The 27,977-nt window shown below is 39.8% G+C and overlaps 5 protein-coding genes across 5 annotated transcripts; all 5 read right to left on the reverse strand.

The window, feature by feature from the left end:
• Window positions 1-596: 596 nt before the first annotated feature.
• On the reverse strand, window positions 597-1,017 carry LOC135779421 (histone H2B-like). The gene has a single exon (XM_065290142.2). It carries the CDS (start codon window positions 1,015-1,017, stop codon window positions 643-645), a length of 375 nt encoding a protein of 124 aa, XP_065146214.1. The 3' UTR covers window positions 597-642.
• Window positions 1,018-1,815: 798 nt separating this feature from the next.
• On the reverse strand, window positions 1,816-2,196 carry LOC135779018 (histone H4-like). The gene has a single exon (XM_065289649.1). The coding sequence runs from the start codon at window positions 2,194-2,196 to the stop codon at window positions 1,816-1,818; it is 381 nt and encodes a 126-aa protein (XP_065145721.1).
• A 680-nt stretch (window positions 2,197-2,876) lies between these two features.
• Window positions 2,877-3,298, reverse strand: LOC135779303 (histone H3). The gene has a single exon (XM_065290032.2). It carries the CDS (start codon window positions 3,285-3,287, stop codon window positions 2,877-2,879), a length of 411 nt encoding a protein of 136 aa, XP_065146104.1. The 5' UTR covers window positions 3,288-3,298.
• A 5,965-nt stretch (window positions 3,299-9,263) lies between these two features.
• LOC135779298 (histone H2A-like) lies at window positions 9,264-9,650 on the reverse strand. Its single transcript, XM_065290025.2, has one exon. The coding sequence runs from the start codon at window positions 9,648-9,650 to the stop codon at window positions 9,264-9,266; it is 387 nt and encodes a 128-aa protein (XP_065146097.2).
• A 546-nt stretch (window positions 9,651-10,196) lies between these two features.
• Window positions 10,197-10,820, reverse strand: LOC135779321 (histone H1-like). The gene has a single exon (XM_065290049.2). It carries the CDS (start codon window positions 10,818-10,820, stop codon window positions 10,197-10,199), a length of 624 nt encoding a protein of 207 aa, XP_065146121.1.
• Between the last annotated feature and the right edge of the window lie 17,157 nt (window positions 10,821-27,977).

Genomic DNA, 27,977 nt, shown 5'->3' on the forward strand with positions numbered 1-27,977 from the left:
TAATTTGCCCTGTTTAGTAAATCTGGCCCCAAGAATCTTACATTTGAAAACGTTTACATATTGCAACATTCAAACATTTTGTCTCTCAATCAGAATTCATTACATGTGAAAGTGTTTTGTATTCATAGTGAAAGAAGAATGACCTTAAACACGCACACATTTTTCAAATATCTGTTCGGTGTAAATTACCCACCTTCATTCATCAAATCAACAACATCGCTCTCATACAACACTTATTATTGCAATGTTTCTATTCTTTCACAAGGTGGAGTAATAGGTCTGTAGTTACACCACTAAAGAAATCCTGAATAAATTAATCAATCTTCCTGCTTTGGTAAATGTGGATGTTGACACCCAGTTCCGTGAAGGCATCATTCAGTCCAAATTTTCTTTGTAATGATTATTTGAAGTTAAATGCCAAGTGAAAGCATTAAGCATAAAGGTTTAGCAATCATATGTTACCAACAGCTCCTATCACAATTTAACACCTTTAAAACTAATGCTGGCTAACAATGAACACCTCCACCACTTGTCTTTGTTAGTATGAAATTTTGTTTTTAACACAACCATAGAAGACTTTTTCCTGGAAACTGTGGGTGGCTCTTAAAAGAGCCTTTGGGTTCAGATTGGGTACTCTCGGCTTTACTTGGAGCTCGTGTATTTGGTGACGGCCTTTGTTCCCTCAGACACGGCGTGTTTGGCGAGTTCACCGGGCAGCAGGAGACGCACGGCGGTCTGGATCTCTCTCGAGGTGATGGTGGAGCGCTTGTTGTAGTGAGCGAGACGAGAAGACTCACCGGCGATGCGCTCAAAGATGTCGTTGACAAAAGAGTTCATGATGCCCATCGCCTTTGAAGAAATGCCGGTGTCGGGATGAACCTGCTTCAGGACTTTGTACACGTAGATGGCGTAGCTCTCCTTCCTGGACCTCCTGCGCTTCTTTCCACTCTTGGCGGCGCTCTTGGTGACGGCTTTCTTTGAGCCCTTCTTGGGCGCGGGCTTTGCTGGTTCAGGCATGATGATACTTTAATTCTTTAAATAAGAAATTGAATGATCGAGTGTTAGCATGCAGGGTTATTTATCTCCAGCTCTATGTAAATGTTCAGCAAACAGGACCCGTGTTGTGATTGGATGTCTTTGTTGACCCAACCCCTAAAATGTTTCTATTGGTTAGCTTAGAGTTTGACGGGGCTAAAAGACAGCCAATGAAATAGGCCCACCCACAGCCTCACGTTTGAAACAGACCCTCCCCCACGTGATACAGTTCTTTATTTCCCGCTCTTTTTGTGAGTTTATTTCTGTGATTATCTACATAAAATGTCTTAAACTCACATTATTGTGCGTAATCAATTACAGGTTTTTACCGAAAGGGTTTAGTAGAGAGTGCAAGGATTTACTATTTTCTATTTACGCCACAATGCTTAGAAAACAAAACTTATCCATGACTATATCAAAGTCTCAGAAAGATATACTTCTTTGTTCATTTTTCATGTTTTATGGTCGCCATTTTTTTGGAAATCAAACAACCCTGCTAAAAAAAGAATAGAAACCATCACAGAAATTCTATTGGTTTTATTGGTTCTAATGGAATATGGCCCAAAACAAACTACAGTATAGTGGTTTTAGTGGTAAAAGCTAATGGCTCTTATTGGTATTATAATGAAAATCATCAGAATTTGATGTAATGGTTTTGTCTTTTTCAGCGAGGTGGTTATTGTTTATTTTTTATAAAACAGACAATACGTTTTCAGTCTTACAACTAATTGTGTGAAATAAACACTACTCTACTACATCACATAATTATGTTTTGAACGTTCAGCTCTTTGTATGATAATGTGGGTGGCTCTTAGAAGAGCCGTTGGGTTTTGTTTTTCTTTTATTCGTATAACCTCCGAAACCGTACAGTGTGCGTCCCTGTCTCTTCAGCGCGTACACGACATCCATAGCGGTGACGGTCTTTCTCTTGGCGTGCTCGGTGTAGGTGACGGCATCACGGATAACATTCTCCAGAAACACCTTCAACACACCGCGGGTCTCCTCGTAGATAAGACGGGAGATACGCTTGACACCACCATGGCGAGCGAGACGACGGATGGCGGGTTTGGTGATACCTTGGATGTTATCACGGAGAACCTTACGATGACGCTTAGCGCCTCCTTTTCCGAGTCCTTTACCGCCTTTACCTCTTCCAGACATAATGAACTGATCAAGATAAGCTGTCTACAGAATGTGTAGTCTTCAGGGCAGGGATGACTTTTACTTTTGCCTACAGGACCTTGTAGAAACACACACACGAGGGCGGGGTCAGCATCACGTCACAGTATCACAATTATTATTCCCCACAATTTGCATAACAAGGCCGATGTTGAAGATCTTAAAAAAAATAACTTAAGTAATGAAACTATAAACTAGACATTACGATCAATGACAGTGATGTTGCACAGTAGAAAACATTCACGCGCTGGTATCACTAAAATAAAGTGTAACCTTAATTTCTATATAGCATAATTGTCTATTATATTTAGAGATTATGACAGTAACTGTATTACATATAAATCTAATGCAATCTCTTTTTGATAGATACGGTCACCGCTGGTCTTGGTAAGGACAGTACATGGCAGATAAGAACTGATGTTTTAATCATACTATAACGAGACACCTCGGCGTCATGGTTTTTATGGCACAGCTGAAAAATCAGATAAAGGGAAATGTATATGAAATACGGGCCAAAACTCTTGAACTAGTGCGTTTATCTCCCGATTAAATTACGGGCTCATTGTGCATTACGTCACTATCAGAAATGAATGGAAATCGTGTAATTCAGTGGATTTGGTGGCTCTTAAAAGAGCCGTTGGGGTTAATGTTGTAATGCGGTCCTAGGCGCGCTCTCCGCGAATACGGCGGGCCAGCTGGATGTCTTTGGGCATGATGGTGACCCTCTTGGCGTGGATGGCGCACAGGTTGGTGTCCTCGAACAGACCGACCAAGTAAGCCTCACTGGACTCCTGCAGGGCCATGACAGCAGAGCTCTGGAAGCGCAGATCCGTCTTGAAATCCTGAGCGATTTCTCTCACCAGACGCTGGAAGGGAAGTTTACGGATCAGCAGCTCGGTTGATTTCTGATAACGGCGGATCTCTCTCAGAGCCACGGTGCCGGGCCTGTAACGATGAGGCTTCTTCACTCCACCGGTGGCCGGGGCGCTCTTACGGGCGGCTTTAGTAGCGAGCTGCTTCCTTGGGGCTTTGCCTCCAGTAGATTTACGAGCGGTCTGCTTGGTTCTTGCCATTGCTGCTGATGTCTCTCGTGCGTTCGTCGAAACAATGCCTATTCGGTCTCTGCTGGCCGCTTTTAAAGACTAAATGCGAATTACGTCAGCGAAACAGAGACATGTGATTGGCTAATGTGTGACGCCTGCTCAAGACAGAGGACCAATGGCTGCGCGATATCTGTTTAAAAAAAAATGGCGGGCGTTTCCTTTGTTCAGTTCACATTTATTTAAATATATTTGCACTTTTGCTGATTAGAACAGTAACGGAGCTGTTAATATCACATGAAAACTCAATCCTATACATCAATCTGGTAGTGTTTAAATGTTTATGGATACACGTGTGATTATTTTTCGTCTTGTTTTATAAGAGTTCTGTGCGTCGACATGCGTGCGCACACACACAGTATGTCTGGGAAAAGTTTTCTCTGAATCACAAAACACCAGCCTTAAATCAAATTTAACTGCAAACATACTTAAAAGTCGGTCAGTAAAACAAACATAACGCTGACGATGATTTCAAACCAAAACGTTTGTCTTTTTATATCCCGTTTTAATCCAATAAAAGAGTGCAGACATTTTGCAGTTTGTAGGAAAGTATGCAAATATGTTACGACACAATAGAGAGGAGGAAGCAAGTGCAGGCGATCAGAACAGGTTTATTGTAAATGATGTAAACACAGAGAAACAACAGAGTATGTGACTGAGTCCAGGATGTAGGCAATGGTGATCGAAGGTCTACGGTGGCGTGAAGAGTGTTGAAGCGTGACGTCGGTGAAGAGTGTGAAGATGGCCAATGGACGAAACCAGGAACGGACCCAAACACTCACACGGAGACGACAACACGAAACACTGATCCAAACACACGAAGACGAGAGACGATAATCCAAGTGGTAATGCTGGAACATGAATGAGGATCTGACAACCGGAAGAGAGATGAGTGAGTATTTGTAGCTGAGTGTAGATGAGGATCAGCTGGAGCGAGACAATCAACGCACAGGTGACAACCATCAACTAAACGAGCACATGGAGACAACGTGAGTACAAACACAAAACATGACACGGAGGAAACAGTGGATTTCCTACCGTGACAGTACCCTCTCCCCTAGGAACGCCTCTTGGCGTTCCCAGCCTGCTTTACCTGAAGATTGTAATCATCAATAAGGCGGTGATCCAGTATGTCCCGAGCAGGAACCCACCTTCTCTCCTCCGGACCGTAACCTTCCCAATCCACCAAGTACTGAAAACCGCGTCCCCTCCGTCTAGAGTCCAGAATACGATTAACCAAATATGTGGTCTCCCCATTAACGATACGAGGCTGGGGGGGAACCGGGGCAGGCGGATTAAGACGGGAAAAAATCACCGGTTTAATTTTGGACACATGGAACACGGGGTGAACCCTCCTGTACGCCGGTGGAAGGCTAAGACGCACTGTTACCGGATTAATGATTTTGGTAACAGAAAACGGGCCAATAAATTTGGGAGCAAGCTTATTCGAAACGGAACGCATCGGAATGTTCTGGGTTGAAAGCCACACTCTTTGACCGACGACGTAACGGGGAGGCTTCGACCGGTGGCGATCGGCCTTAGCCTTGGTGCGCGACCGTGCCTGGAGCAGAGCTCTGCGAGCTCTGGTCCAGGTGCGGTGACACCTCTGGACTAGTGCGTTAGCGGAGGGGACCGACACCTCGGATTCAGTACTGACAAAATTGGGTGGTTGTTACCCTAAACTGCACTTAAATGGAGACATGCCCGTAGATGACACTGGCAGAGAATTGAGAATTGTGTGCGTACTCCACAATTGAGAGTTGTTGACACCAGGACGAAGGATTGTTGGAAGCCAAACACCGCAAAGCCCTTTCGACGTCCTGATTGGCTCGCTCGGTTTGACCATTGCTCTGGGGATGGAACCCGGATGAAAGACTAACAGTCGCCCCTAACAATTTACAAAATTCTCGCCAAAATTTGGACACAAATTGGGGACCCCTGTCAGAAACCACGTCTGTCGGAAGGCCATGTATACGGAAGACGTGGTCAATGACAGTTACCGCTGTCTCCTTGGCTGATGGTAATTTGGGCAAGGGGATGAAATGAGCCGCCTTCGAGAACCGGTCCACTACGGTTAAAATCACCGTATTACCCTTAGAGGGTGGGAGGGCGGTAATAAAATCTAGCGAAATGTGGGACCAGGGTCTCGAAGGGACAGACAGCGGTAAGAGTAGCCCATCTGGAGGTCGATTGGAAGTCTTACCAACAGCACAAACCGAGCAAGCCAAGACGAAGTCGTGGACATCACGAGCCATACCAGGCCACCAAAATCGTTGCTTGACTAGAAATTTAGTTCTACTAACCCCTGGGTGACAAGCAACACTGGAACAATGACTCCACTGGAGAACGTCTGACCGTAACCCTTCCGGCACAAATAATCGGTTCGGTGGGCAACGAGCCGGGGGCGTTACCCCTTCTAAGGCTGTCAAAACCTTCGATTCGACCTCCCATCTGAGCGCGGAGATAATGATGGTCTCCGGTAAAATGGGCTCGGGAGTAGCAGTACGATCGAAACACTCAAAAAGACGGGATAAAGCATCGGGTTTGATGTTTTTGGAACCCGGCCGGTAAGAAAGTGTAAAATCGAAACGACCGAAAAACAATGCCCACCGAGCCTGCCTGGAGTTAAGTCTTTTGGCGGTTCTAATATATTCGAGATTCTTATGGTCCGTCCATACAATGAAAGGTACACCCGACCCTTCAAGCCAGTGATGCCATTCTTCCAGTGCCAGTTTGACAGCCAACAACTCTCGATTGCCAATGTCATAATTAACTTCCGCAGGAGATAAACGATGAGAATAATATGCGCACGGATGCAGGGACAACACTGCTCCTACCCCCACCTCTGACGCGTCGACCTCCACTATGAATTGACGTGAGCGATCAGGGGTTACGAGAATAGGAGCTGAAACAAAGCAGCTTTTCAGTTTGGCAAACGCAGCCTCGGCTGCGTCTGACCACCTGAACGTCAAACTAGGGGAGGTCAAAGCGGTCAGAGGCGCGGCTAGTTGGCTGAAATTGCGAATGAAACGCCGGTAAAAATTGGCGAACCCCAGAAATCTCAGCAGGGCCTTGCGAGACTCTGGGGATGGCCAATCTACCACAGCCTTAACCTTCTCAGGATCCATGCGAACACCCTCAGTCGAAATGATGTGTCCTAAAAAAGAAACAGACTGTGCATGAAAAACGCATTTCTCCGCCTTGACAAACAATCCATTCTCTAGCAACCGCAGAAGCACTCGTCGTACGTGTTGCACATGTTCCTGGAGAGACGAAGAAAAAATCAATATGTCATCCAGGTAGACATATATGAATAGATCGACCATGTCTCGCAACACGTCATTAACGAGTGCTTGGAAGACCGCTGGCGAGTTCGTGAGCCCGAAAGGCATCACGCAGTACTCAAAATGGCCACGAGGGGTGTTAAAAGCAGTCTTCCATTCGTCCCCCTCCCTGATGCGGACCAAATGATAAGCGTTACGTAAGTCCAATTTAGTGAAAACGGACGCTCCCTGCAACCTCTCAAAAGCTGAAGACATAAGCGGCAAAGGATAAGTATTCTTTACCGTTATGTTGTTCAACCCTCGGTAGTCAATACAAGGTCGCAAGGATCCGTCCTTCTTCCCCACAAAAAAACCCCCCGCCCCCGCTGGAGAAGAGGAAGGGCGAATGAACCCCGTTGCTAGAGAACTGGATATATATTTCTCCATGGCCGCTGTCTCTGGAATAGACAAGGAATATAACTTGCCTTTAGGCGGAGAGGTACCTGGCAATAACTCAATCGCACAGTCATAGGGACGATGAGGAGGAAGAGAATCAGCCCGAGACTTACTGAACACCTCCTTCAGGTCGTGGTACTCCGCGGGCACGTTAGTCAAATCCACTGCCTCTCCCTGAAACACAGACTCAGAAACATTAACACCAGCAGACAAAAGACAAGACAAATGACACTCCTCGCTCCAGCTGACAACAGATCCGAGACGCCAATCGATCCTGGGGTTGTGTTTATGGAGCCAAGTGTGACCGAGAACAATGGGAGTCTGAGGTGAGTCTGTGATGAGAAATGAAATCCTCTCCGTATGATTACCAGATGTGATGAGGGAAACAGGGATGGTGGTCTGAGTAATGACTGGTAACTTGTGTCCATCAAGTGCAAAGGGTGCAATGGGATGTCTGAGGGGTGTGAGAGGAATGTTGTTCTTACTAGCAAAGTCGATGTCCATAAAACTACCCTCGGCCCCAGAATCCACCAAAGCGTGCTGATCCAGTGCGTGGTTGGACCACCGTAGTCTCACCGGAAGGAGTGTCGATGTTGATGAGGTCTTCCTGGCAGAGATCCCACCCGATAGTAGCCTCAGATTTACTATCGGGCTTGGTCTTTTACTGGACAGCGCTGGATGTGATGATCTGGGCTGCCACAGTATAAACACAGCCCCAGGGATCTCCGCCTGATCCTCTCCTCCCGGGAGAGCTGAGCTCGCCCCACCTGCATGGGTTCCAGATCTCCAGGTGGGCTGACCGCAACCTCCGACCGCAGGTGCTGAACCTCCGAACCGGTCGTGCGAGTGGTTCTCCCCCTCCGTCTGGCAGCTTGGTCGAGTCGGTTGTCTATACGGATAGTAAGATCGATCAAACCATTAAGTGAAGTGGGTAATTCAACGGCGCGAATCTCCTGTTGGATGCGGTCAGCCAACCCATGCAGGAAATGATCCCACTGCGCCTCTTCGTTCCACTTACACTCCGCCGCCAGGGTGCGGAACTCGATGGAGTAATCTGACACGGACCTCTCCTCCTGACGCAGGTCCGCTAACAGTCTGGCCGCCTCCCTCCCGGCGACGGAGCGGTCAAAGACCCGTCTGATCTCCTCCGAAAGGGCGTGGAACGAAGCACAGCAGCTGTCTTGGTTCTCCCACACCGCCGTCCCCCAGAGGGCAGCCTTCCCCGTGAGCAAGGAGGGTACAAACGCCACCTTCATCTCCTCGGTGGTGAACTTGCGGGGCTGCAATGCAAAATGCAAAGAACAATGAGAGAGAAAAGCTCGACAAAATTTCGGCTCACCCGCATATTTCTCTGGAATCGGGAGGCGTGGTTCGGGCTGGGGAATACCCCCGGTGGCGATCGGCGGTGTGGGTGGTGCAGTGGGTGGCGTTAGATGAGGTTGTTGAGCCTGAAGGGCGAGCTCGGAAACCTTCGTCACCATTGTTTGAAAGGCTCGACCCATCTCATCTATAGCCCTGTCCTGACGATCCATACGGCTCACCGTTCGCTGTAAGAACTCTTCTAGATGAGATGGGGAGCGATCGCCCGCTGCTTCCATGATGGTCAGATCCTTCTGTTACGACACAATAGAGAGGAGGAAGCAAGTGCAGGCGATCAGAACAGGTTTATTGTAAATGATGTAAACACAGAGAAACAACAGAGTATGTGACTGAGTCCAGGATGTAGGCAATGGTGATCGAAGGTCTACGGTGGCGTGAAGAGTGTTGAAGCGTGACGTCGGTGAAGAGTGTGAAGATGGCCAATGGACGAAACCAGGAACGGACCCAAACACTCACACGGAGACGACGACACGAAACACTGATCCAAACACACGAAGACGAGAGACGATAATCCAAGTGGTAATGCTGGAACATGAATGAGGATCTGACAACAGGAAGAGAGATGAGTGAGTATTTGTAGCTGAGTGTAGATGAGGATCAGCTGGAGCGAGACAATCAACGCACAGGTGACAACCATCAACTAAACGAGCACATGGAGACAACGTGAGTACAAACACAAACACAAAACATGACACGGAGGAAACAGTGGATTTCCTACCGTGACAAAATATGCATATTCAATTAGAGTTTTAAAACACTCAAAAGTATCTCAAAACTGTTGATTTCTCTCTTATGGATCGAGTGGGTGGCTCTTAAAAGAGCCTTTGTGAATAAATGAACTTGTGTTCGTTTATTTGGCCTTGGCGGGCTTCTCGGTTTTCCTGGGCAACAGCACAGCCTGGATGTTGGGCAGCACACCGCCCTGAGCGATGGTAACACCGCCCAGAAGTTTGTTCAGCTCCTCGTCATTGCGCACCGCCAGCTGCAGATGACGGGGAATGATGCGAGTCTTCTTGTTGTCACGAGCGGCGTTTCCGGCCAACTCCAGGATCTCAGCGGTCAGATACTCGAGCACTGCGGCCAGATAGACGGGAGCACCGGCACCGACACGCTCACCATAGTTGCCTTTACGGAGAAGTCTGTGAACACGGCCGACGGGAAACTGCAGTCCAGCTCTGGATGAGCGAGTCTTGGCCTTCGCTCTCGCCTTACCGCCGGTTTTACCTCTGCCGCTCATTTTAGTTCTGATTCAACAACCACAAACTCAGAAGAGAAATGTAAGTCTTGCAGCTGGAGCCTCTCGTATTTAAACCCGTCTGTCAGTCGCCTATTGGTTGGATTCTGTTAAAACTGTAAACCAATCAGTAATCTTCCCTCCAAACTTCAACCCCACCCCCTCACAATCTGCCTGTATCGGCTCGTAGTTCAGCTGTCGTCCCCCACGTGTTTCTTAACGAAATTAATATATGAAGTTCTTTTAAGCCCGAAAAAATAACTACACTTCTTTGTTAATACAGATACAAATTCTTTTTTTTTAGGAATTAAAGAATTAAAGCAAACAGATTCATCGTAATATCACGTGTAATAAGCATCGTTGTCAACTCATTTCACATGCAAATACTTTGATTATTACAAGAAACGGCTAGCTAAGTAGAATTCCGTGATATGCCCTTGCAGGTATTCATTTAATCAGTATATGCAGATCTGAAACTCTTTTATGAGGTGGTGGGTGGCTCTTAAAAGAGCCGTTTGTTTCCAGAGCAAAACACCTCAGCTGGTGACTTTACTTCTTTTTGGGTGCGGCCTTTTTAGGCTTGGCCGCTTTAGGCTTTGCCGTCTTGGGCTTCGCAACCTTCGCCTTTTTGGGGCTCTTTGCTGCTTTCTTAGGGGCCGCAGGCTTCTTTGCCTTTTTGGGGCTCTTGGTTGCCTTCTTAGGGCTCTTTGTCGCCTTCTTAGTGGCTGTGGCAGCGGGCTTCTTCGCCTTCTTTTGAGATTTTTTTGCGGCGGTCTTCTTTGCTGCTGCAGCTGCGGGCTTCTTGGCAGCTGCGGGCTTTTTGGCTGCGGGTTTCTTTGCTTTAGGAGCGGCCTTCTTGGTCTCTGCTTGCTTCTTGTTCAGCTTGAATGAGCCAGACGCGCCGGTGCCTTTAGTCTGAACCAAGGTGCCTTTAGTCACCAGACCCTTGATGGCGATCTTGACGCGGGAGTTGTTCTTCTCCACGTCGTAGCCGCCGGCGGCGAGTGCTTTCTTCAGGGCAGCGAGGGACACGCCGCTTCTCTCCTTGGAGGCTGTCACGGCTTTGACGACGAGCTCGCTCACGCTCGGACCCGTTTTCTTCGCCTTGGCTGCAGTTTTCTTCTTGGGCGCTTTGGCCGGTGGAGCAGCTGGAGCTGGAGCGGTTTCTGCCATTCTTCTAAATAGATCTGAACTGTCACAAGAACTGAAGTCGATCAGTAATGCTGGACTGTCGAGAGGCGCCGCGCGCTTATACAACAAATGAGAACCTTATAGACTCAGTCTGTCTGTGACTGCGCGCCTTCTCGAGTCGCGAGTAACTGTGTTTTCTCCTCTGAAAATATCGAGCAAAAACCGTGGTCTTTAAGAATTTTATCGGAGTGAAAACAGCGTGAACACAGAGCTGAGATTCAGAGCTTTATTTACAGGCCAAACTACGCGAGGATAAACTCTTTATTTTGACACAATCAGATCAAATCCACTCCGAGCCTCTGTCTCCGGATAAAGCAGAGGACAAATTTCATGTGATTTGTGCTTTTCCAATGATGTTGTAATCTCTATAATCATTGGATTATTTGTCTTTAATAATATTTAGAAGCGTATCAGTTATGTAATTTAGTTTTATTTTATTTTTGTTAGAACACCTCTGTTTATAGCCCTTGTTTCCCAGTAATGTTTGTTTGTATCCCATCTATTGTACAGGACCCAACATCCCTGCTGAAAAAAAAACAATAAAACCATTACCGAAAATTCTAATTGTTTTTTTGGTTTTACTGTAAATTTTATTGGTTCTAATTTTGAAACAAATAATATTGATTGATCACCACGATTGAATAACACATTTTAATAAGATTATGTAATTATTAAAACACAAGTTTAGACACAACCAGAATATAAAATAACATTAGGATATATTTATCTTTAATATTTGTTTTATTTCACACCTATAACACAAGCATTAAAGTCAACAGATTCACTAGATCTATCTACTATTTTGGCTTTTTTGTCATTTCAGTTTATCTTTCTCCAGATAAGTCATCTTTATAATCTGTACTGGGATCTGTGATTCTCTCTTCTCCCTAAAGGTGCAGAGTAACGCCTGAATTTCTTTAGCTGTGACAAAATTAGGCATCTGACATGAACACTCATCACATGATGATTAAAAAAATGTACACCCTGTTTATAAACTATACTTTATTTGAATCGCTTTAAATAAAAGGATTTGCCTAATGCATGAATGTAAATAAGATAGCCTAATAAAACATTCAGAGGTTAAATGACAGACGTCTGTCCACAGCGTTACGCCCTCAGTTTCTAGTACATCTATAAAGTTTCTTCACAGCTGTATCTGTATCCTCTGATGTGATATTTCAGTAAATGTAACCACAACTAGTTGTTGTCTTTCAGAGCTCAGAAAATGTCAAGTGTTGTTATAGTTTACTGTTTGGTGATCCCATTAGCAGCAACTGTGATTAATGAGTGATTCATATCTTAAGTGTGCCAATGAAAACATCCAAGTTTATGGCACATTTTCTCATCTCTCATAATAAAGTTGTGGAATCAAAGTCATTATTGGGCTGTGCTTTGAACTCTCTATAATCCAGTGGTCTTACTGAGTCTCAATAGTGCATGAATGTATTCAAGTACAGTACCTTTAAGGCCTGGGTATACTTCACTTTTTATGCATATACGCGAGGGTCATACAGTGCTTTGTGAATGCAAATTTTGTCAACACAATTATTTAGTACTCCTCCCATAGTTGTTTGTATATATTTGTATATTCAGAGTGTGTTATGGATGGACAAAATACACTTGGTATGGAAAAGGGAGCTGTTTGTTTTACTACAGTATGTGTTTAACACATGATCAAATAACCTCTTTTTTATGTGTTTTATCAACTTAAAATAAATCCTGTAACCCTGACTTTAACCATCTTCATGGTAAAGGCCCTGGGTTCTTTGGCTGGTGTTGACTTTTATAAACGTTACATGCACTCGTCTTGTTTTTGGTTTAGCTTTGTTTTTTTGTGACTGGATTTAGTTTTTTGTTTGTGTGTGAATAAACTTAAAAGCTTTATTTGGATCATCCACCTGTTTCTCCTTTGTCCACACATTACAATTTAAATATAAAAAGAATGTATGATCATATTAGTTTTTTTTATATTTAAGATATTACAAAATAACATTTTACATATCTAATTCATTAGTAATTATTACCAATATAAGGTCACACATGTGTTTTAGATGTTGAAAATTGACATCAAACATCGACATAAAATAAACGCAAATCAAACTGCTGTCAAAAACATGATGTCCATTTGACATCCACACACTGATGTTCTTTCAACCTCCGAAATAACAACTCAAAAGCAATGCAATGAAAAGTTACCATGTAAAGTTACACATTTTTTTCAACAAACATAAAATCAATACAAATGTAGTTTTGAAAACGAATGCACCGATTCTGATTGTGAACATAGCAGACATCTATAACTGTCTGGTCCTTCTGTGTCCCATACGGCCGTATCTGACCACAGATCTGTTTGTGTTGATGTCAGTCTCAGATGATGCTGGATTTGACTGCTGTACAGCACCTGGATAAGATGCAATAACTTGTATTACTTGTTATAAACTACAGCATCAAAATGGCCGCTCATACTAACATACCAATTCACAAAATAAGTTTTATTCAAGTGAGCCACACCAGTAAGATAAAGTCAACAGGCAAGTCACCACATTAATAACCAAATAAAAACACACCCAGAAATATACACGGTACAGTGCTAAATGTAATCCAGAGGGATTTTCTGTACCACAGTACAGCCGTGCATACACAAAAACTACGAAAATCAGTCTTATTTCAGTGAAACACATGTTCCTGTAAATGTTAAAAGTTTGTGCCATCCCCTTCCAAAAGTGCCCTTAGAAGGGGGAAATATCTTGTTTTGAATGCACCTAAAGTCTTTTTCTTCTTTTGTTAATGGTTATGGTGGTTGGCAAGCCAGCTTTAGGTGCAAATACTGCCAACTGCTAAGATGAAGTGTTCAGCATTATGTTAAAAGACTAATAACAAACAAATCACAAAAATCACGGTATGTTAATGTTTTTGAAGCAGATTCTGCCAATAATATGCGTGTGTGGATGTGAAATAGTTTTGGATATTTTATGTTTGTTTTTTTTTTTGTAGCAGTCTTTTTTTGTTGTCAATCTCACGCAGTGCTGTAGTCCAGTGGAAATAGGCCGGATACCCACTTTCTCTTGTAGCTAAAATCATTAAATCAGTTATTTGTTATGTCATATTATATTTAGATAGTGTTGCACTACCCAACTACAGTATTTGACATATATATTTTAGTCAAGAAAACCTAAAGCATCAATTTAGAAACCCTGCATTGGGTTAAGAGTGTCATATGTTGTAAAATGTATTTAAATACAGATTAAATACTGTTATTTTTATATTTTTATGAAAAATTGAGGCTTTTATCCAAAGCGACTTACAGTGCATTACAAAGTATACAGCAGGGTTCCCCAAATCTTACCCTGGAGGGCCGGAGCACTGCAGAGTTTAGCACCAACCCTGATCAAACACACCTGATCAACCTAATCAAGGTCTTCATGATCACTAGAAAATCACAGGTGGGTAAGTTTGATTAGAGATGGAGCTAAACTCTGTAGTGCTCCGGCCCTCCAGGGTAAGATTTGGGGAACCCTGGTATACAGTATATTAATGTTGTTAAAAAATAAACGAATAAACTGTAACTAATAACTACTAGACCAGACTATGTGCAAGGTGAGAGAATAGTTGTTTAATTTTAATGTGTAAACAGGCTAAAAAAGTACTCACAATCCATAATTAGTTGTTTATTCCTATAGCAGGCCTATTTTCTGAAAAATCTGCACCTCTCTGTGGTATTATTTTCACAATGATCCTTGCTCTAAGAAGTCAAGCATCAGAAATTAAGTGACAATGTGAAAATACTACTAGCCCATTTTGTGGTGATCTACATGCAAGACTATGTACATGCTGTTTATAACAAAGGGCATTTATCTATTTTTGGACGCTTAAAAAATTGGGGGCAATACCCACCTCTCCAAGCACCACTACACCACTGATCTCACGTCAGAGTTCATGTAAATGTCTTGCACTTCCTTGAATCGTGTTCATTTGAAAAGAAATCTAAATGTAAAATCTGTAAATCTGAATGGAAATTAGTTTCAAATAAATGTTTTACATATAATTTATTTGTGTAGAAAGCTATTCTGAAGGAAATAAAACCTTTAATTTAGAGACTGAAACAGTGCAGACCACCTCAGCTTCAGTCTTCACTGTTCCTGCAGGTAATCATGAAGGTTTTCATTATCATTCAAAAAGTTGTTGTGTATTGTTTTTACTGTATCGTTGTAGTTGCACACTATAAAGTCCAGTTACTTAACCTTTAGTTATAAAAACATAATGCAAGCCAATTGCTCAAAAACCTTAGTTAAGTAAAATAGTAATAGTAAGCTAGTGTTGCACACTTTCATTAAACTTGTGTAGAGATTTTTTAGATATAGCATTGATTTATTAGTTCACTGTTAAAAATGATTCTTTGATTTGAATTAGGTTAGCATAAACTTTCAAGTTTATTGAACTGTTAAGTATGTTTATGAATTAAGATGTTGATAAAATCCTAAATAAATCAGGCATAATTCAAACTCAATAATGACAGTAATTTGTCAATGTACACATGTTTTGAACAAAACACTACTGCAAATGTTTAAAAAGGGTAATTTTAATGAAAGTCAAGCACACAACTAACAGAAACACTGATCACCATAATATTGACTTCAGACAAAACTTCTTTTCAATATAATCTGAACTAAAGTTAATCCTCTGTTAATTCTCATCAAGGACATTTTTGCATGTATGAAATAAAGTCAAACTGAAAAGAGGTTAAGAATCCTCTGGTAATATTTTGATCAACAAATCCTTTTTTAACATTCTTCTTGATTGTTTTAGGTAAACGTCACAAATTTAGAAGAAGAAGAAGTTTTATTTCTATAGTGCCTTTCCATAGCCCAATATCGTTTTACATAGTGCTATACAATACATTTGCAAATCCACATGCACAATACAGAACACATAGGGCAAGATTTAGCCACATTATCCAAAACACATATTGAAAGGATACGTTTTTAGCTGGGTCTTGAAGGTAGGCAAAGATAATTATTTTATAACGTTATATATTACGAAGTGTACAGAGTAGTGAATTCCATAATTTATAAGCATTAACCCTAAATGGCCTACCACCAGTGAACAGCCAAAAACGAGGATTGGACAAAATAAAAGTTTATAAATGTGTTTGATTTATTATGCTCTTTTTGTGTATTGTTTAGGATTCGCTGCATTCTGTTAACCCATCACCAATGGAAAGGTTGATTCAGTTTCTGCTTTTCTCAGGTCAGTGCAATGTCACTTTAAATATTATGTATAGTGGACTCATACAAACACATATTTAACATCTGGGATTTGGTTGTGCAGAAAGATTCATTAAAGTTGCACATTATCGAGGAGGTCTGACAAAGTTAGTTTTCAAATGTTTCTCTGACTCTCCTCTCAACAGGATTTTGGATGTTCATACAGAGCAGCTCAAATAAATTTGTTCTCATCCAGGAGAATAAGACCTGGGCTGATGCACAAGTTGCCTGCAGAAATTATCACGTTGACTTGGCCACGGTTGCAAGCAATGAAGACCAGACAAGTTTACAAGAAGCGGTTAGCGCTGCGCTGCCTCCATTGGCTTGGATTGGAATGTTCAGATACAATAACAGTTGGTGTTGGACTCATAATTTAAAGATAGTGAAAATAAGGTTCTGGAAGTCTGGAAAGCCAAACAACCCCAATGGAAGGGAGGATTGTGGTGTCATCAATGGCAGTAGTGGATTGGAGGATATGGCATGCGATCAATTGTTTCCATTTTTTTGCTTTAATGGTAAGAAACATGTCTATATAATGTATATATTGTGACTGGTGAATTCTATTTACTGTAGCGATATTGCTTGTGTAGAAGTGTGATATGTCTGTATATCAGCATGGCTTTGATTAAACGACAAAGAGACCGCAGACAGATTGATGGCACAAATCTGAGTGTGTAGACTAACCTTCATTCTGTTCATTGTAGAAATAATGAGCCCTGTAAGTTTTTTTTTTTTTTTGCTAGGTTCAGCCCCTACACTTTTATCATTTTCACAACCAGCTTTTGTAATAGCAAATGCACTTGTGCCCATCTGTTTGCCCATGGGCGTGCTGTTTGAAAACGAGGTGTTCAGACACATAGCACATGTTACTATTTTGAGGAAACTAAAAAACAATTGTACTCTAAAGTTGATGGTGCAGTATTTGCATTTATTACAAGGGCGTGTTAGTAATATGTGCCTATAGATTGACCGTTTCATCAGGCACACGTGCGGTGACGCGATAAGCGTCTGGTCTGAACTTTACTTCCGGTTTCTGTTTGTTTAAGAGTCTGACTAGTTGCTGAAACTGAACTCTTAAACAAATACCTCGTCGAAAATAAAAAATATTTGGGAATCCTACGTGTTGTTTATTTTGCTTCCTATATGAATAAACTACTTTAAAAGGACTTTGTTGTTTTTTTATTCTTCGCGGAGTTTACCGGAAGTACTGTGAGGACCAAGAAAGCCGCTTGTTTATGTTGTTACTGTTGAAACCGTCTATTGGCTGGTACACAATGCCTGTGCGTTCTGCTTATTACATACACAGGTACACGCAGTGGCGGCAGCACACAAACATGCAAAAATATTAAAATGTGCAATGTGAAAGATTATTTTTGTTAGTAAAAGTGGATTCGGATATGCACAAAGTGCACCTACCCCATGCGCTTCAGACCACTCGCTTAGATTGTTAAAATAGGACCCAGTGTGTCTATCAGTGCAATTACACACCACTGCATACATTGTTCAGGAATAGTTAAACATGATAAAGATGTGTTTTCAAGGTGTTGTCCTGGCAAGTGCTTTTTAACATGCTGGTTGCCAGATACCTTCAGGGGTCTTTTAGAGTCTATGACTCATTGATTCAGTGCACACCAAGGATCAACACTATATTAGCCAGGTGGTCATAACATCATTATACTAAGGACATTTGAAGCAGTTTTTTGAACTAAAAACTTCGATCAGTGTTTGATCGAATCAACCCAAAGGTCAGAGTTGATGCTTAGATAGCAAGCAACCATTGACGTGATGTTTGGAGGCCTTCTTAACAGTAAACTTGGGGAAAGTTTCCATTATTTGACACATCGACTTCAGGTCTTCAGGAGCATTTTATTAAAAGCTGATGAATTAAATCAGGTGTGTTTAAACAAGACGACATCTTGTAAAAAATGAATGTTACAAATGACCTCATTCTCATCTTATTACAGAGAGCATAGCAGACAAGTTTGTTTTAATCCCTGACTTCATGTCATGGAATGATGCTTGGACCTACTGCCTAAAGTTTCACACAGACCTGGCCAAGATTCGGAATCAAACTGAAAATGATCTGCTGGCGAATATGATGGTAGGATATGAAAAAGCATGGGTTGGTCTCTTTAAGGACTGGTGGTGGTGGTCAGATGGAACAAGTTTCAAAAATTTCCCCATAAACTGGAGAGCTGGACAACCTGACGTGGCTGGCCTGAACCCACTTTGTGGCGCTACAGCTCTTGATGGAATCGATGATCGACTCTGCACAGACTCTCTTCCATTTTTCTGCATACGTTGTAAGTTTCATGAGTTAAAGGATCAAAGTTGGTCAACACTTTTTGGAATTTTACCTTCATAATTCACTGTTGAAAAACATCTAAGTATAAACAACTTTATTTTTGAAATTTAAAATAACAACTGGCAGTAAACATTAAAATGTAATTATTTACAGGTGTAAGTTTTTGTTGCTCTCTTCATGTAATATTCTAACAGATTCAAAGAATCAGATCATGAGAGTGGAGTTGAAATCGAGTCAGAATCTAAATGACCCTGCGGTGATGGAGAGAATCTTACAGTTGGTAAGAGGATCTATTATACCACTTTCATAAGATGTAACATAAGTCTCGGGTGAGCCCGGAATGTGTTTGTGAAGTCCCACCAATCATTTATTATAGCATGACAAAAATGCCCTTATTTGGGTGAGATCAAAAACACATTTTGTATGTGTGTGCATATGAGTTACTGTGCCCCGTCCTCCATCAGATGTTTGTTTATAATTTATACAGAGATGAGCACTTATGGTTTTAGCCACATTAACACTACAGCGTGCTAACAAACACATTTAAAAAGACGATTTGCAAACATTCCCATAATAGAAAGTGCAGTTAAATCACGAACAGTTTGTGTAGACCACTGATGTATATAAATGACTGGATTGCGCATGACGTCAGAACTGTGAAGCCACCGCGCCGCCATGTTGGTATTCCAAGACATTCTATTAAATCAATGGACCTTATCAGATTTTAATGATAAAACATCACTTTACAAGTCTCTGTTTTTATATCTGAAGTCTTCCTGCTCCTGTTCTATTACAATGCAAACGTCCTAAGCATGTACATAGTTATTTACTGAAAGTTGTACATTTAGTTTTTTAAACAGTTATTATACATTCATCTTTATTACAGTATCAGATCAGCAGAGGCCGCATCATATTTAGTATTAAAGACAAACGTGCTCATTCTGAAATCTAAATAAATATTCATGCTTTGTACCGTATCTGCATACAATAATTTGCTGGTTTTGTAATTATGTTATCTTTACAAGTTACCTAAACTTATTCTGAAATAACGCTGACCGTGTAGCTGAATATCAAAAAAACTTTATTTATACCCGTGTCATTAACAGAATGCAGCAGACAGTCACCTTAACAATTTTTTTATAAATCCATTATCATACCGATTAAAACATTGAAAATAACACGAAAATTAACAATTAATTTACGTACACATCCTAAAAATGAACCTTGTGTGACTGATACGCTGTAAAGTGGGTGAAATTAGATCATGATTTTGAATGGAAGTCAATGACGCCCTCTGCCGGTTGGGTATACCAAGATGGCCGCTCGAATCTGCGCTGGCTTCACCTCATGCTGTTACTTTAACCGTTCTATGTGCAATCCAGTTGTTTATGTAGATCAGTGGTGTTGACACATCTTTCTGAATGAACTATTATGTGAATTTGGGGATTAAAAAGAGGAGTGGTTGGATTTTTATGTCTTAAGTTTATTTTCTTAAAGAACAAAACACAAATGCTGATGAGTAGAAATAATTACATGAAAAAAATAATAGGCACATGCCGCTAATCCAACCCCCCAAATATTGGCCCATATAGAGGGTTTGCATTGACGTCACAGTGACCACGCCGAAACTCGCCCCCAAGTGGCAAACCTTCAACAAAATTGCTGGCTTTTGGCGCAAATGCTAGTAAAACTGACTATTATCAACTTAAATTGGATTTGGTTGGACTTGATAGCAGAGGTGGACAATACTTAGTTACATTAGTGACATTTCAAAGAATCTGTGCTTTATTAGGATGTTTGTATTGGGAAAAAATTTACTTCACTACATTCTGAAGCATAGAATCATTCTGTGTGTTCTTTAATATTGCATATTAAAATTAATTTAATACCTAATTACATTTAAATTGTGTTCATTTACTTGAGTAAAAGTACGTTACTTAAATATTAAATGTAAAACAAAAAGCATTATTTATGAAATGTAATAGAGTAAAAATTATGCTTTGGCATGTATGTATTCCAAAGATAAACATGGATAAAATACAAACACTTGAAAAATACTTTTAAGTAGAAAGTAAAACCTTTGCTTGATAGTGACCCTAGCAACTTATCAACCCACCTGTGATCTCTGGACGTTGGCATGAACAATCTATTTATTTCACCTTGCGGTGTTTTTGTCAGTCTGTAAAGCGATAGCTCAGAATTCTTGTTAATCTGTTAGTACAGTCTATCACACAACAACTTTTTTCCATTTCGATGCGCTTTCACCGTGTTTTCGCCGATGTCACGCTGTACTCGCTGTTTTTTGCCACTCAGTGACCGTTTTTTTATGTCTTTAGAGAAGAGATAAAACATTCAAATTCAGCTAAAACACCTTGAATATTTGTCTTATGAATATGTTGGAAAAAAAATATTTTTTTGTTTATGTATGTAGAATTTAGATTGCAATACTGTATGAATAAATTAACGATATACTCAAGATTGTTAGCATTGTTTTCATAGTGTACAATGATATCCTTTAAAGAAAAAAAGTATTTATCCTTTACTTTACTAAAAATATAGGTTGCCATTTCTTTCCAAAACACTTGGGTAATGTTGCAATAAAAAAAAAAAAAATGTTTTAACACTTCTTTCTCAATTTTACAAAAGGAACATAAATCACCAATATCAGAATATCTTGAAATTATTGATTTAATAGGCAAATGGTATGCAAAACTTTAAAATGTATTTCTTTAGTTTTGTTATTGATACAATATTTAAAGGGAATTAACCAAGCTGTTTTCCAATTAATATTCTCGATAATAGAGATCCAAAATAATTTTCCTCTGGGTATTAATTTATTTTGATTTTGGAATATAGTGCAGATATGTTTGTTATTTCTTTTTTTTATCAGTCGTGCAATGCCATTTAAAATTAATTTGGGTTTTATTGTCACTATAGAGTTATAGAGAACATGATTTTAACAAGATGAATAAGAGTAGGAGGAATAGCTTTACAGACTGAATTAAATACCTTGAAATGCACAGGGAAATTGTGGATTTGCATTAATTGCTCATACGGTAAAATATTTTCATAATTATCAAACATATTCATAAGATGATTCATATCCCTTTTAAACCAATTTCTTAAAAACAAAGATTTATTGCCAGTTGTTATGTTGGCATTATTCCAAATGTAGGAAGTATGAGGAGATAAATTATGTGAGTAGCATATATTCCAGGCTAAAAGCACTTAATAATTTAAGAGGAAGTTTGGAGTTATTAAAGTCACAGGTTAATTGAAAATCTAACCAACATATTTTGTTAAAGAGACTGTGTGGGATGTGGTTCCAAAAGGAGTTACGATTAATCAAACACTTTTTAATCCAACTGATTTTAAAAGTTCTATTAACATCTTCAAAATAAAGTACTTCCAAGCCTCCTTCAGCTTTCTTATTAGTTAGCACCCTTTTCTTTAGTCTTTGAGGTTTATTTTTCCAAATAAAAGAATAAAACTAATTCTTTACAATAAGAGTCTTTAACATAGAAAGATAGGGAGGGATAAACAAACCGAGAAAAGCCTTCTGCTTTAGATAAAAGGACACGACCATAAACAGAGAGATCACATTGTAACCAAAAGTTTAAAACCGTTTTTACTTTTTTAATCTAAATGAGAAGTTTAAGTTTTGTCTTTCATTAACATCTTTTGTTACAATATAGGTATTTGACAGAGGGTTTCACTGGAATATTATTAAAAACCATGGGCGAGGCTAGCCCCTTTTTAGGGGTGCTTCAGCACCCCTAAAAAGGAGCTCAGCACCCCTAAAACTTGGAGCAAGAAATGTATTTATTCTAAAATGTTCGTTCGTCTTTGACAAGGTTAAATAATGTCCAAAACATACTCCGTAGTTTGTGGTTTTAAAATGTATATGTTAAGGTAGAAAATGAAAACCTCCCCGCTTAGCAAATGGTGTCATCCTCTTCTTTTACTTCTCTGTAACTGCATCGCTTAGCCCGAGCGCGAAACACACGCAGAGTGAGAATCAGTTAAAAGTGTTGTGATGCAACTTTTTTGTTCAAATCTTACAAAATGTTTACGTTATGTTTATAATGAGCGAGTACATCACGAATCAATCTTTCAAGCCGTGTTTTTGTCTTATACTGAATCACCATGGTACACGTATAATAAGTGTTTATTTTCGGATAATTTTAGTCCAGCGGGTACACTACCCGCGCGCTGCGGAGTAGTACAGTACTTGGGTGACTCGTCCATAGACTTAAAAAGAGAGAAGTAGCGCCGGTTACAATGTTCTTCCGCAAGACGCATGCAGTTTTGTGCGTCTCAGTGGGTAGTTGCATACGTGTGTCTCCGTTGTTAAAGTTTATTGTATGATTTATCGTTAATTTGAGACTTATTTTAACAATCGGGAGTCATGTAAACATGACGTCACGTGCGTCTTTTCTGGTCAGTCGTCATGAAAACATGGTGTTTGGAACAGAGTGGAAATAAACTACATATCACTGTATACCACCAGTAGGCTACTGGTAAGTTATGTGTCAAATCACTTACTGTCTGACTATCAAACTAGACAATAAATATTTTTTTAGTTTGTCACATGTAGATTAATATGAAGGGGATAACGTTTTTAACCCTTAGTGCAGGAGTCACAAGTGTTTTGTTTTAGACATACAGTATAGTAAAGGTAATGGTTCAATTATAGGACTGTTAAAAGAAAAGCTGCAAATTAACAAACTATTAATAAACCTACCATATGTTGTAGGCATAAAAGTTATAAATTAGGAGATTTGTCATTTTGACAAAGGCTTAAAACGACACACTGTATATCCACATAAAACCATACCCACACTGCTGCTGTAGCCCACCTTTTGTCCTGATACTTTAATATGGCATTAATGGCAAAGAAGTGCTAGCTCGCCACTAATTAGAAATAAAAAGGTTGGCAAAAAAATGCATCTGAAAACTCATCAGATTGATGCTTTAAAATATGTAATTTTAAAAAAAGTTCTAAGGGGGAGCATGCTCCCGGACCCTAGAGGGGTAATTTTCTTCTCATCTTTTTCACCCCTGACCCGTTTTCATGCCTGAAAGGTCTCCAAAAAAATCTGGATTTTGGAGTTAGTTGAACCAATGTTAAAATGATAGTTATTTTACAATAAACATATTATTGGTTTCTGTAGGAAAAAAGAGTGGGTGGTGGCAGCGGAGCTCATTGGGTGCTCAGCACCCCTAAAGCTCTAACCCTAGAATCGCCTCTGTTAAAAACGTTATAATTTAAATTATGTATGGGAGGATTTCACATTTGGATAAATTTAGCGTTAAATCAGAAGCTTTAGAGAAAATATTGATGAAGGAAATAGCATTGGGAATAGAAGATAAGTTCTTTAAAAATAAGGTTGTGTCATCTGCCAATTGAGATATTTTAATTTATTTTCCAAAAATTTGAATTTGTTCATCATTTACAATACCAATGGATAATAATTCAACTACCAACAAGAATAAAAAGGGGGAAATTGGACAACCTTGACGTACACCTGTCATGACCGGGACCGGGAGCGGGAGCAAGGACACAAACGCAGGGTTCACACGAAAGGGTAACATTTAATATAAATAACATGAAAACAAACACGAGAAACAACATGGGCAGGTAAGTACAACAACTGGAACACTGGAAACAAACATGACATCAGAGACAATCATCCGGCAAGTGCACATACAACAGGCAGGGGTATATATACAAACAGACTAACGATACACAGGTGTGATGAGGCAGGTAATTAATTAACAAGAGTCCAGGTGACGACAATCGGAACAGAGACAAGACATGACACGGGTTTCACCGTGACAACACCACGTTTGTTAAATCTTTAAAGGAGGTAGAATTTATAGAGCTATTTATATCATTGTAAAACATTTTAACTACATTCAAAAAATTATTTCCAAATCCAAAAAGCGTTATAGTTTTAAAAAGGAATTCATGTTCAATTGTTTCGAATGCTGTAAAAAAAAAATATTGCTCCTTTATCAAGACTCTCAGCATAATCCAAGAGGTCAAGCTCAAGTCTAATATTATTAGTTATGTGCCAACCTTTTAAAAAGCCTGATTGATATTAACTAATAATTGTATGTAGGCTAAACCTTCTCGTAATCTATTAGCAAATACTAAAGTAATTCATTTATAATCATTGTTAGAAGAGAGATTGGTCTCCTATTTTCTATAAAGTGTGGATCTTTATCTGGTTTAGCAATTAACGAAATGATACCTTGTTTCATCGTAGAAGTCATTTCGCCACTATTAATACATTCATTAAACAAATTATGTAGAGGAATTTCTATCAGTTCCCAAAAATGTAAGTAAAATTCTACTGTCAATCCATCTATACCTGGTGCTTTCCCTTTTTTCATTCTCATAAGGGCATCTTTGATCTCAGAGGACGTTATATTGGATTCACAAAGGTCATGAAATTCTTTATCAATAATAGGGATGTGTTGATAGACTATTTGAATGAACTCTTCACAATTAGATAGATCAAATCGAGAATTATATAGTTCTTTATAAAATGAGTAAACAAAGTGAGAAATAATTTTTGGATCCATACAACAATTCCCATTAATATTTAAAGCGGATAAAGCATTTCTTTTAAAATTTCTAGAACGAATAAAAGCACCCTTAGCCAGGTCTAAATAGATCAGGTCTAAATGGGATTGAATTGTGACCAACTCAGCTTCTTCCTCCTTAGTAAGATTTTGCTTCTGTTCCAAGTTCTCCAATTTGTCAATTAATACTAACTGATTTTGTCTATTGATTTTTATTTAGTTCTTTACAACGTTTAATTGCAATTTTTCTAACATGATATTTGAAAAATTCCCATTTACATTTAAATCCTTCCTTTAATCCTCCCAAAATCTCATTAGCATTTTTTTTTACCTCATTATTGAAATACTCATCCTTAAGAAGATTATTATTAAATTTCCAGTACCCTTTAAAACTAGAGTTCTCTTTTGTGCCTGTAAGAGTTAAAGAAATAAGCTTATGATCAGTTAAAGGGGCATAATTATGGGTAATTTTCATTGACATTTGCAGAGCAGAAGTCGAAATAAGGAACATGTCAATTCTAGATTGTAAAGATTTGTTTTTGTTAAACCATTATTCAGATATCCCAGGGTTGTAGAACCGCCAAGTATCAGTAAGTGATAAACTGGTACATAAAGAAGCTAAGTTTGATTGTACGTCACGCTGTGAAGAACGAGGAGGATATCTATCACTCAAATTATCCAAGCATTCATTAAAATCTCCTGAACATATAACATATGAAGCATCAAATTTGCTTTGAATAATATCTGAAACCTTTGCAAATAAGGACTTGTTCCATGGATTAGAATTATGACTGTAAATGTAGTATTGTCCAGTTTACAGTCAGAATAATCCATCTTACGTTTTCACACGTAACAAAGTTCAAGACGTCTCCTTTAAATCTGTTGAGCAAAACCATAACTCCCGCAGAATGAGAAGTGCCGTGACTGAAATTTTTTTTTTCCCCACTGAGATTTCATAAAATTTTCATCTACGTCCAAAGAATGTGTCTCTTGACAAAAAATAATATCACCATCAGTCCGTTTAAAAAAAAGAAATAAAGCCTTTCGCTTTGCAATTTCTCGGATGCCCCTTACATTCAAAGATGCTACGCTCAAAGAATTAAACTTAAAGTCCATTCCGAACTATGTAGAACCTGAACAATAACGAAAATTAGAAACAACACAAAACAAAACAAAAAATCACAAATTACAATTTACCAAGCTCCAAGACCTTGAAGCTGAAATGTACTAGGTTAAATCTGAAAACCCGGAGCAGCAGCACCAGAAAAGCAAAAATAAATAAATAACATGCCCGGCATGTCGGAATGGTTGAAGACGCCTTATGGCTAATTAGTCATAATTTAATCAGTCATTAACGTCAATCTTTTTCCCCTCGATGTATGCATATGGGCCACGAAATACAGCCCTTTTACCTTCCTCTCTAGCCTTCTTCACTCTTGGCCACAGTTTCTCTCTAGTCGCTTTGTCTTCAGGTGATAGCAACTCAGAGATGCATAGCTTGTTGTCCAGTAAAAATCTGGAGTTTTTGGCTGCCCTCCAAATTTCATCATGGTAACGGCGCATCGAAAAGAGAACGACAATGGTCGTGTATGAGTATCATATGGTGGTGTTGATGTGCGTCCATGGCCTGATCAAGCTGGTCTTGAATATGTGGAACAACTTTTGCAAGAACATAAATAGTTATCCGTCTGCCATTTTCATCACCATCCTCTTTCAAGCCATGCAATTTGAGGGACCATCGTCGAGTGTAACGTTGAGCCTCTGCTATATTAGACTTCAGCGTCGCGTTTTCAACCTATAGAGCTTGCATTTCTTTTCCCATCAGGGATAACCGTTGGTCGTGAGAGTTAACTTCGACGATGAGGTGTTGCATCGAAGTTGCTAAACTATCTACTTTGGCCGAAGTGAGCTCCGTAGTTTCTCGATCGCCGAAATCTTTAAATGGGTTTGATCAAGTTTTAAGCTGAGTGCATTTAGAGCTTCAAGGATTTCGGAAGTGTTCTTGTAATCCAGTTTTGCACCGATTCAGTTTTTTGGGGTACGTGTTTCAGGCAGAGAAGGGAAATCAGCCAGGGAACGGGACTCCATAATGGACTCGGGAGCAAGTTCCATCTCGTTAGCATCAGCGTTGTGAAGAGAGGAGAGTTTCCTATTTCTCTTTTTGCCCATTCAAAATGTCTTTTTCTTCATTAAGTCATTAAGATATGATAATAATAGGCATCTTCATACTAAAGGAAATAAAATAAACGCCAGGAAGTATGTTAGTTTTTAGCTACAAACTCCACGTTTACTAAGGACGAAGGAAAAGCACGTCTGACTAGAAGGACGCCATCTCACTCAGTGAGCGTAACCCCAGTCCCTCTTGCAGACGGTGACGTCATATACATACCCTCAATAACAACTGTGACAATTTATCGGCACATATATCGGTCAACTACTTAAATTATAAACAAATCTAGTTAAATAAATAGAAATATACTTTGATTTTTAGTGTTTCCCATTCTATCCCATTCTTTATGAAAACTATATTTTTTTACTTTAACATATCTACTTATAGTTCAGTTTGTCAAATATTTGTATGTTCTATGTTTTAGCCTAAAGTGTCAGTTGTATTGTTAGTTTAGGCAAAATAAGTGTGTGTTTGTGCGTGCATGCGTGTGTGTGTGTGTGTGTGTGTGTGTGTGTGTGTGTGTGTGTGTGTGTGTGTGTGTGTGTGTGTGTGTGTGTGTGTGTGTGTGTGTGTGTGTGTGTGTGTGTGTGTTGTGTGATCAGAACTCATGTTTGATTCTGTTCTTCAGATAAAGAAGAAACTGAAGGATCGTGGGATAGGGAACGACACAACATTTACATGGAGAGTTCAGCCAGATGGAAATGTTTTCTCATCAAAACATGAAAGTGAAAAGAACCAGAAACCCTGTTCAGACCCTTCCTTTTAAATATAACAGGTACCATATCTGATGATATTAAGGATTGCTATTC

The sequence above is a fragment of the Paramisgurnus dabryanus genome, chromosome 1, assembly GCF_030506205.2.
Source record: "Paramisgurnus dabryanus chromosome 1, PD_genome_1.1, whole genome shotgun sequence".
NCBI lineage: Eukaryota > Metazoa > Chordata > Actinopteri > Cypriniformes > Cobitidae > Paramisgurnus > Paramisgurnus dabryanus.

Bases quoted from the DNA above. Each gene is read 5' to 3' on its own strand.
- LOC135779421 (XM_065290142.2), bottom strand. From the start codon at position 1,017: ATGCCTGAACCAGCAAAGCCCGCGCCCAAGAAGGGCTCAAAGAAAGCC.
- LOC135779018 (XM_065289649.1), bottom strand. From the start codon at position 2,196: ATGTCTGGAAGAGGTAAAGGCGGTAAAGGACTCGGAAAAGGAGGCGCT.
- LOC135779303 (XM_065290032.2), bottom strand. From the start codon at position 3,287: ATGGCAAGAACCAAGCAGACCGCTCGTAAATCTACTGGAGGCAAAGCC.
- LOC135779298 (XM_065290025.2), bottom strand. From the start codon at position 9,650: ATGAGCGGCAGAGGTAAAACCGGCGGTAAGGCGAGAGCGAAGGCCAAG.
- LOC135779321 (XM_065290049.2), bottom strand. From the start codon at position 10,820: ATGGCAGAAACCGCTCCAGCTCCAGCTGCTCCACCGGCCAAAGCGCCC.